An 11521-nucleotide genomic window follows, 5' to 3' on the forward strand; every position below is an offset into this window, starting at 1 on the left:
CAAAATCAGGGCGTCTAAAAGGAAGGTACGCCACTATTTACCGCCCAAATAATGGCTATTCTTTACTATTGCCCAAATTCAAACCTCCAGACTGCAATAATGTGGTCTATAGTTAAAACGGCGTAAAAAAATCAGAGCATTATAATGGGATACATTTGATGGGCTCCTACAGCGTCGGTACTAAATCTTCCTCACACACCGAACAAGATGGTCGATAGAATGGGCTCAAAACCAAAACTTCTTTTTGAAAATAAAAAAAAGAGATGGGGTGTCTAGAAATAGAAACATACTCGTACTCTTTTATTATCAACAAGTTGAATGAGAGGAATGAGCTTGAGATATGCATCAATCTCTTCCTGAGAATGCCTGAACTGAGAAACAATAGTCCAGCCAACCGCAAGCAAATAAAAATAGCTCTTATCCTGGCAACTGTTGACAAGTACATAGGCTCGCCTGAGAGCATCCTCGAACAGTTCTAATGGCTCCCTTGTCTCAGGCCACTCCTTAAGCTCAGAGATCTTCAGCTGCGCCAACAGGTTCCCAATAAGGTTTAGATGATTGGCAAATCGCTTACAGTTCTTCTTATGCATGCGTGCATTGTTTGCTGCCTTGACAATAAGTGCTATCAATTTGGCATAGTCCAGACCTGTTATCTGAGCAACATCTGCTATTTCTCCAAGATAACCACAACTCGACTCCATTTCCAACACACACACAAAAAACAACCCAGCAAAGAAGATTAGTTTAGCTGAAGCCCTGGCAAACTGGGTCTCTTTGTTTCCAACAAAACCTCACAAAAATACACACATTAACCATTTGTGTTGCATGCAGGTCATAGCAATGTCAGACCCCTATCAGTCGATTCCATTAATTTCTTTCAGCCTTTTTATCAGTGCCATGTTGGGGACGTGGCAACCTTGTGGGGATATTCTTCTATTTGAAATCCGGACAGATGCACGGACATTGGAATTTGGGATACTGAATGTTTGGTAATTCTGTTGAATCATACGAATGGGGCCATTCTTTAACATCATAATTGTGGGTATTTTGCAGCGAACGGCCCCAACAAAAGTTAATGCGAAGTGGATCTGTGGAAGTAGGAAATATATTTGCAATGAACAAGGTGGCAAGCGAAAAGCAAAATGAACACACATTGAGTTAGACGTTATATGTGTATTTGGTGTTTACCTGTTCTTCTTGATTAGATCGTTAGGCTTATATGCTTTGTGCTCGTTGCTTGCTTTACGGGTCACCATTACCCACCTTAAAAGGAAAAAAAAAATATCCATCCCAAAAAGAGTTTTTATTAATAAAATTGTCTCACGATTTTTAGAAAGCTCCCGAAATTTTCAACTTATGCATAAATGATTATAACATTCGAGGTTTGCGTTAATATCTTTGGAATGTAATTAAATGTAGGTAGAAATAGTAGTGTGCGTGAAAAAGAGGTGGTACGGGAGGTCCCTTCTAAAATGACAAATTAAGAATAAATCATATAAATATAAATAAAGTAATTCATATAAAATAATATAATATAAATTAATTATATTTAATAAAAAGTTAAAAGATTTATAATGAAAAGTTGTGAATCTATCAAAATAAAATATAAAAAGGAAGAATGTTTATTTGAAAGGGAATATGGAAAAAAGGAGAGCAGAATGAGGAATTAAAGAGGGATTAATAGGAAAAAAAAAGTATGTGAAGCAAATAAAGAGGTAACTCTTTCAAAAGATAATAATGATAAAGGGTTGTAGTTCGTGTAAAGGGGTTGGTGCTATAAAAGGTTGTAATTATAAAAGTTGTGACCTTTTGAAAGAGTGACAATTATGAACAGTTGTGACTCTTGACAAACGCAGACATGATAAAAGGGTGTGACATGTTTGTCACATGAGAATATATAAAAGGCGCAAAGGGTCAAATGTAATGGGGAAGAAATGAGTAGAAGAGATCTAGACTCGATTCAAAGAAGAAGTATAAGGAGGGGTCTAAAATAAGAATGGAGAAGAAAATAAGAAAATAAGATATGAAGATCCAGAAGAAGAAGATGTAAAGATTTGGAAAGTGGTAAAGATAGATTTGAGGAGTGAGATACAGAAGTGAAAGGGGCAACAATTTTAGAACATATGTATCTTTTCATAAGCACATTGAGCATTTACAAATAAAAGGTTAGAACTCCTTGCACTCAAATGAGATATAAAAGAGAAGAACTTCATTAAAGAAGGGCAAGGAAGCCAAGGGGGAAGATCCAAAAAAACACAATAGATAAAGATATAGAATAAAAAATGACTAGAGAACCATCAACAAAGACAAGGAAAGACTCATCAAATAGAAAGAAAGAAGGAAAAGTACATGCACTTATCACTAGAATAGATTATCTTTGAAACTTGGCATGAGTATATAATATTCATGACATAGTAATTATTATTTCGCATCACTAATTGGATATAGTTAATACATTATTGTTTATATTGCTCACAAGAAACATCTATCTAGTATCATACTTCTAAGATAGGATGCATTGCATTTATATATAGATAAGTGCTGATTCATAAGTACAATTTGATAAATAGACATATATGGAATGTGTGACTTGGGTAGAATACTATGTGTGTTTATATTTTTTATTGCATTATCTTAATACCTTGCAAGATAGGGAAACCACGTAGTAGAATCATTCATACTACATCATACAAAGGCAAGGGATAAGCCTTGTGATGGAATGGGCATGAGCTCCATATATAAAGGCAAGGGATAAGGCATGGGCTACATCATACAAAGGCATTTTTTATGAAGGATGGTCCATATGGATAGAAAGTAATTGCAATAAGGGGGGGCAATGAGGCCTCACCAGGTACAACACCTCATGAAGCATAAGGCCAAGAGGGATAAGAGATTTCTCTTTTGGGCCTAGGGTTGACTTAGGACACCTTATTGTAATCCTTCCCTTGATGCATATGATAGATTTTACATGATAGTAAAGGACCTTATCCATGTGAATAGAATGAGATGGAATGATGATGGAGAATGGTATAATGATCTAGGTATGCCAACCCCACAAGGTATAGGGCCAAGGGGGACAACATCTACCCTTGGACCTAGGGGAGTCACAACGAAGGTATCTCATCATGTACTAACCCACTAGTGAACCCAAGAGAAATTAATCGAAAATATGTTACTAAGTTTACAAAGTAGTCTTTTCTTAAAAGTTTACACGACAACAATGATAACAATGTGGAAATAATACATACACTTAAACATAGAATATAATAGTCAAGGGTTCCATAACATAGAATTAGATATATGTTAGTTAATGATACATATTAACTATAAGTACAAAGTCTTACATTATAGGTGTATATCAAGTACATCATCACATAAGTCAATACATAGATATGAATGATACCATACGATATACACAATGATACATCATCTACTACACACATTGCAAAGTATGTAATAATAACCAAATACAAAGTATAACACATATCTAGAAAATATATCACAACTAATATATTGGTACAAGGTACAATATACAACATATAAAAGATAAGAGCAAGTCTTGAATGGTGAACAAGAGAATACAAGCACCACAAGGATCATCCAGCATTGGCACAAGCACATCAAAATTTTAAATGGAAAAAGAATTACTACCACTTGACCACGTGAAAATAAAGGTTTGCTCCCACCGTGTCGAGGAGATGGCATCATACCCCACTGAGATACCAAACACCAAAATCAATCACAATACAAACTAAACAAAGGATCTTGAAAACTCTCTAGTTCAAGATTTATTGCATATATTGCAAAAGTAATACATACAAAACTAGAGGTAGCCAATACAATCAAGAAACTAAGATGCATATGGGGAAGTGTCATCACATAAGTCTAACCCTTAAGTTATCCTAGCAACCTCTTTGGACCTTGACACCCAAGTGACCACATACAAAACTAGAGGTAGCAAATACAATCAAGAAACTAAGATGCATATGGGGAAGTGTCATCACATAAGTCTAACCCTTGAGTTATCCTAGCAACCTCTTTGGACCTTGACACCCAAGTGACCATATGTGGCTCAGTAAATCTCTTATACATACCAAGTTTCAAACTATGTTATACCCAACTCCTCTCAAGGAAATGAGAATCGTCTCACCTCCATCTTAGCTTGTATTAGCACTCAAGGCATGGCTAAGGAACACAAAACATCTTATTAATTTATTTTTAAACCTCATTTAATGCAGTATGTTATCACTTATTAAGTCACTTACAATAAGTTATCTTGGTAGCCACTTGTGGGCCCCTAGACTTATTGTAAGTTAATCCATGTCTATGCACTCAGATATCCTACCTTCAACTCAAAAAATAAACAACATCAAAATAATAATAATAATCCACAAATTAGTTCCATAGTACAACAGGAACACACTAGTTCTCACATAGCCATAATATCACATATATGCTCTCAAAGTGTCTACAAAATCATGAGCTTACACAAACAAGGTTGGGTAAACTGATTGAGATAATGATGGCATCACAAATACATGCACTGAAATACACATGTCACCATAGAAAATAAAACCTCAAAGTCTCTTGTATACAAATCTTAAGCAAAATTGACCAACACAATTTAAATAATATTCCATCAATTTATAATTCAATCATTTAAAAGAAAGCATATTTTCTTAATTTAAATTAATTTAATTCTATCTATGTTGTCATGCTTATATTTTATATTAAATTACTATTTAATTCAAATGTATATGCATAATGTGTGTGTGTGTGTGTGTGTGTGTGTGTGTGTGTGTGTGTGTATTTATATATGTATATATGTATACATATATACATACAGACACACACACACACACACATACAACTAAATAAATCTATTTTAATTAGTTAACATTATTAATAACTAATAATATTAATAAAAATATAATTATTAATCATTAATTTTTACTAATTAATAAATAATAAGTAATAGTTAAATCAAATAAAATTAAATTAGAAATAAAGTTTTAATTTAAAATATTTAAAAATAAACCAAGGCCTTGTATGCTCTGTGGGTTTGCAATCTTGCAGGCTCCCCACGTGTTGCATGTTGGTGCACCCAATGACAATGTTACTAGGTTGTCATGGGTAGTCCACAACACTGCATCTTCTTATTTGCTCCTCAATATGATTATGGCCCATATATCTATTTATTTATTGATTTGTAAAGTTTAAGATGGATTATATTACACTAATAATATAATTAGTTTATGTGTGTGTATACATACATACATATATACACACATTTGTATACACAAATACACACATGTGTGCATGTACATTTGTTCCTTATTTAGAATTGCAAGACCTAAATCATAATTTATCTTGTGAAAGGGTATTTTAATTAGAAAAGTTATATTTCTAGCTATAAGATAAAAAACTTATTTTAATGGAATTTTTGATTCTAGGACAAAAATTAAGGCATGTCCATTACAAGTGTTATCAAAGTATGATCATGTCATCCTACGGGCCAAAATATTACACAAGAAATTATTATGTTGAATAAATAAATAAAATCTAACAATGTGTGTCTTATATGTTGTGTAGGAGGAAAATGGAAGCAATCCACCCTATATGCAGATGGAAGAGGAAGACCAAGATCCACCCCTTTTGATTAGTATTTAATTGACACAAAAGGAAGTAATGATGCAAAATTAGCAGCGGCTCAGTCACCGTTGATGCATCAGGGTGGCTCGATCGGCCCTGATAGAATGTATGTGACTCTTATTCTGATTTCGCAGTTTCATAGAAAATCAAGAAGGGTATCCAAATCTACAACCCATTCGCCAATCTAAGATCCAAAACCTACAAAATAAAGGGTTTGTTTGTTTGTCATTGGGGGGGTTTGCCTCATTCAAACCCTAGTTTAGGAATTAACCTTGAATTGAAAAAAAGATAGAGTGCTAGCAAGTAGTAGTGACAAATCTAACATGAAGCAATTTCAATATATGAATATGCTTTTGAATTTGGAATGTAATCAAGTGTGTAGATGCAATAGCTTTGAATCAACTTCAAAAACCCTAGAAAGAAAATCAAAGTGAAACCAAAACCTTCATGAATGTATGTGCTTGAAATCCGCCTTATAAATAAGTGTAGATGAATGTAGACCTCAAGAGGATAAATGTTGAAGATGAAACAAAGGATATTGAATGTATGAAGGGAGATCTTGAATGATGAAAATGCAATAGAAGATCTAGCATAAACTCCTTCAATAGCTTGAATGCACATGAATCCTTGATAGAGATTGCTTGAACACCTTGAATGCTTGAAAAACAATTGAAGACCACTTAAACACTTGAGAAATTGAATGCTTGCACACATGAGGAATGAGATCGATTATGGATGAATGAAAGGGAGCAAATCGAAAGGTTTATATAGAGCTCAGAATTAACTAACTCTCGTAGGCTAAACCCTCCTAGAAATTAACACCCCAAAGGTATCTAGACACGAGAATCTAATAAAGGACCCAAAATAGGGCCCAACCAAAGGAGAACTTGGGTCCTAATTGTCCCATCATGGGCCCACTACGCCCCTGAAAACTAGGAGCCAGAACCTTTGAGTTCCTTTCAAGATCCCAAAATAGGTCCTAGATCCCAAAAATCAAGCACAGAGTCCAAGATATAGCTCTTTTGGTGCGAAGAGCAGATTCCAAGTGGTCAAAAATGAAGGGTAGGGAGGACCTAGGAGGATAGCTCCTACCTCAAGCTTTACACCATGAAAATAGGAGCTTTAAAGAGGGTCTATTAGGTTTTACCCTAATTCCAACTAGGAGAAACGATAGAAGAAGGGAAGGGAGAGAAAAGATGCAAATGAATGATGACCTCACCGATGTAGTGCGTGCCCCTAGTTCGCATTTCTGTTATCATTGTCAATTTGCTTTAGGTTGATTTTGTGCATTGATTAGTTTAGAGATATTGGATTTACAATACTATGATATTATTTCATGACTTTGATTACAAATATATCGGTTATAATTGTTTAGTTGATTTCATTTCACATGACGTTAATGATGATCCTAGTTAGTAAAAGTGGTTTCTTTTATAAAAATGTTAACAAGATGTCTTTAATGATGATTATGTTGTATTGATAGAGATGCATTATTATATGTACGCATTTGATGTTAGACTTGTGATTTTTACGATACTTACCCCATACTTGCATGTGTATGGTGTGCGTGTTTATTTTATCTTTCTGTCTGACATGTTTGATGTGGTTAAGGGAGGGAGTCGTAGTCACCTGCTAGTCGGGATCTACACGATGAACCACTCCCCGCCATTGTCTGTTTAGTTTAGATATATTATATACATGTACATGTTCGTCTTTTATACAGGATGCAGGTACCGGGCATCGACTTCCCTGAATTGCCAGGATGAGCGTGCCCTATTACAAATACTCAAATGGTGAGAATGGGAAGATAATGATCAGGTCCAATCCTAGCCATAGCCTAAAATACTTGTCTTGCAAGGAGGACTCGTAACAGACTGTCTACCCTTTTTAAACCCGTGAGTATTTTGTGCGTATGTTGTTTTGTGAGTCTTTGATGAATTTCTATTAATTAAGTCTAATTAATAGATTAAATTAATAATTTAATTTAATGGAGAATTATTATGACTTTTTGAATATTTAATTATATTTAATTAATTGAGAAATTAATTAAATATAAAGAATTGAATTGGAAGATAAAAGCTATAAGATTAAATTTAGAACATGATAATATTTATTTAATTTAATAATAATATATTTAGAGTTCATTTTTAAATAAATGCTAAATATTATTGTTATTTAAGTTAATAAATATTTATCAATTGAAACGTTCAAAAATAAATTAAAAAGTGAAAAGATATTAAATTATAAAAATGATTTAAGTTCGCATAAATGAGTTTTAAATATAAGAGAGTAATTTAAAAGATAAAATATGTGAACTTGATTAAGATATTTTATTATAGTGCGCATGAGATTAAAGTTAATAAATTAATTTAAAGTAAAGTAAAGTGGAAAGTTAAATAAAGTAATTTAATAATTCACTTAAAGTGCATGAAGGAATAATAAAAGAATATTTTAATTTAAAAAGGAAATTAGTTGTGCATGAATGAATTAATTAAATAAGAGAGAATTAAATATTGGAGATAAAAGTTAAAGTTTAAATTTAGAAAGTGATTATATTTATTTAATTTAATAATAATATATTTAGAGTGCATTTTTAAATAAATGCTAAATATTATTGTTATTTAAGTTAATAAATATTTTATCAATTAAGTTTCTAAAAATGAAATTAAAAGTGAAAAGATATTTATTTATCATAAAGATTATAGTTCGCATGATTTATGCATGAGTTGAAAATAAAAGAAATTAATTGAAAAGATTAAACATGTGAAATTAATAAAGATATTTAATAGCATTAAGTGCGCATGAGATTTATAAGTTATAAATTGATTAAAATAGAAGTTGAGTGGAAATTAAATAAAGAGATTTAATAATCCATTTAACGTGCATGAAAATATGAAAGATAAGATAAATAAAGGTTGATTTTAGAGTTAACAAGATTGATCAAGAGACCTCTCGGGTAAACGCACAATTAGTGCCCCGATTGTAGGAAGAGAACTCCTTATCAAATTTGAGGGTTCATTTTTCAAGGGAGATTTTTGGGAGACAAGTTTGGGAACACCCACAGGTTGTGGAGAGCAACTCAGAGGGTTTGCGAAAGAAAGGAATTTCTCGTGGCTTGAAGGATTATGTGTAGGAATTTTCATCTTATTGTCAAAGTTTAGCATTAGTACGAGGTAGGGTTTTGAAATCCTGTGAATGCAATTTCAATTGGAAATATCTGTCTGCTTCGTGATTGTTGGGTGATTGAAATTACGTTTGTCATCTTGATTGTTTTCCCGATCTGACTGATTGATCTTGATTGTTTTCCTAATCTGACTGATTGATAATTAGTCTCCTAAAATTCTATTTATCATTTCGATTATTTTCAAGATCTGATTGGTTTAAATTAGTTTCTCATTGTTTATACAGAAGAATCATTGAGGAAATTAATTAAATCATGTAGGGTTTGAAGGAAAAGAATATTTAAAATTAGAAATTCGAATGATTTGTTGTGTCTTCTCTACCAGACTATATTTGCTGATGATATTTAAAAATAAAAAGAAAATTCGATTAGTTGCTCGAATTTTTTCTATCAGATTAACATTGAGAATAATTTTTAAAAATAAAAATAAAAAAATAAAAATAAAAATAAATAATAAATATATATATATATATTTTAAAGAAAGTTTGTTTTATAAATTTTATATGTTTATAAATTTTATTAAAATAATATTATTGAAAAAATGTCTTTTGTTAAAATTAATAATAAAAAAATTATAAAAAAATAAAATAAAAATATATATATATTTTTGCGTGGGCGATTTAATTTTATAAAAAAAAATATAATAAAATTATTATGGGGAGGGGCGGGTTTTACCCACCCCCTACCCCTGTGTCCTTCATGACTCAGCGGTCAGGCCGCTGTCGCAGCAGAGACTGATGCTGCGGCAGCAGCCTGCTACGACAGGGCTGCCGCAGGCTTTATGGCTGCGGCCAGCATTTAGAAAGCCAGCGGGCTTTAAAACGCGTTTTTTTTTATATATGTGTTTCTTTAAAAAATGTAATTTAATTATAATTAAATTTAAATTGTGTTAAATGTTTTTTTTAAGTTATTAAATTTAAATTATATAAAATTATAATTATTAAATTTTAAAATTATATTATTATTAATTTTTATTAATAACTAAATAAATTATGAATAATTGAGATATAGATAAACAAAGTTATTAATTAACTTAATTAAATTTGTTTTAATTAGGAATGATTAATACGAAAATTATATAACAATGTATAATTTTATTAAATGTGTAAATTTAATAAGATTGTAATGATTTTATTAAATTTATCAATTGTTATTTTTATAACTTAAATAAATAATCGATTATCTTCAGATAATGCTTTTGGGAAAATGACTAGTATTATGAAGGTAACTTTACATATTTAAGTCAAATAAATAAATGGGGTAATTTTATAGAGTTGACTTGTGGAATAAACTGAGAATCTTATACACTTAAACGTTCATTGAAATGCAAATTGAAAACGTTATTTTTGACTCTATTATGTCTTTTCAAATCAAACCCAACTATGAACTGTATTGTTTGTTTGTAATATCTATGCATTCGGATTTTGGAGTCGAGTAGGTGTTGACCAGTCTAGGATGTACACCAGAGGTTTTGTGAAATTTCTTGTATACTATTTATGGGACTAGATGTTGTGATGTGTTTTGTGATTCATATTGGAGATTATATTTATGAGGTTTATCTTGTGGAGAAATTATGTGTACTTGGATGGGAGAACCACCTTGTTATCAGGTTGCCTATTAAGGAACCGAGTTTGATCTTTATGGGTGTTGTGGTATGGGACACAACTGTGTTTTTATGTGCTTAGGAGAGGTTGTCTAGGTACGTGACTTGGGAGTGGCTTGCATAGGGGTCCGGGACCCAAAGTGGTCAGTACCAGGGTAACCTAATGCAAGTTATGTAATAAGTGATAATCTAGTAATTAAAATTTATGGGGGGAAAACACACTAAAAAGATAAGTTAGAGATATTTGATCTACCCATGCCTCTAGTGCTTGTATAGACTAAGGATGGGAATGAGATGAGTGCCTCGTCTTCTTGTGAGGGCTTTCTAGTTTCCATATGTGTGATGTTGAGGGTCCAGGGTTCATAGTAACCAGTCCAGGGTAACTCAATGCTTGAGGGTCCGGGGTCTATTAAGAGATCAGTCCAGGGTAACTCAAGCAGCCATGTGATGACACTCCCTAGTATGTAGCCTGAGTCTCCTCTGTAGATTTGTGTACCTCTGGTGGTGTACTTATTGTTGGATGTGTTTATTGTGGTTATTACTTTCATTGAGGATGATTGGTGATTCATGGATGATGTACTTTTGACATGTGGCTTTTGACTTGAGGTGATTGTCTTTCGTTGACTTTATCTTATGATCTTGGTATTTGGTTTATACTTGGTTCATGTATGATGTTTGGTTATGTGGTGTCGGTATTGGATTGAGTGTTCTTACTTTTGGATTATTTTATCTTCTTGAGTAGTATGTGTTACCTTTGAGATAGTTTTGGCTAGTAGGTATTCCATGCCTAGGAATGTTTTATGTTTTATAGCCGTTTGTGGATCGTTCATTATCTTCCCTGCACGATGGGAGTGGAAGCCTAACTAGGTAACCATGCGGTCTGGAGGTAGTGCCTTCTTACCATTTGGGTTCCCCTCACATTGCCAGCTGTTGGATGTTCGTTGCAGAAGATGTACCTTTATCATTCTTATTTCTTATCTTAGAGACTTCTTTTTAGATGATGTATATACGTTATCATGTATCATGATGTATTGTATCTTTTCTCACATACCCTGCGACGTGTGCAGTGGATGTTATTGATTGGA

The 11521-nt window shown here is 32.5% G+C and overlaps 1 protein-coding gene across 1 annotated transcript in view; it reads right to left on the reverse strand.

The window, feature by feature from the left end:
* The window catches only part of LOC149549486 (protein MID1-COMPLEMENTING ACTIVITY 1-like), a 34073-nt gene extending 32843 nt beyond the window's left edge, over positions 1-1230 (reverse strand). The window contains exon 1 of the mRNA XM_089792857.1: positions 291-1230. Coding sequence (XP_089648983.1) covers positions 291-701 — 411 coding nt within the window. The 5' untranslated portion in view covers positions 702-1230. The remainder of the gene's footprint in view (positions 1-290) is intronic.
* Positions 1231-11521: the final 10291 nt, after the last annotated feature.

Source organism: Cupressus sempervirens, chromosome 7 (assembly GCF_028749045.1).
Source record: "Cupressus sempervirens isolate cs-2001-9-10 chromosome 7, ASM2874904v1, whole genome shotgun sequence".
NCBI classification, from domain to species: Eukaryota; Viridiplantae; Streptophyta; class Pinopsida; order Cupressales; family Cupressaceae; genus Cupressus; species Cupressus sempervirens.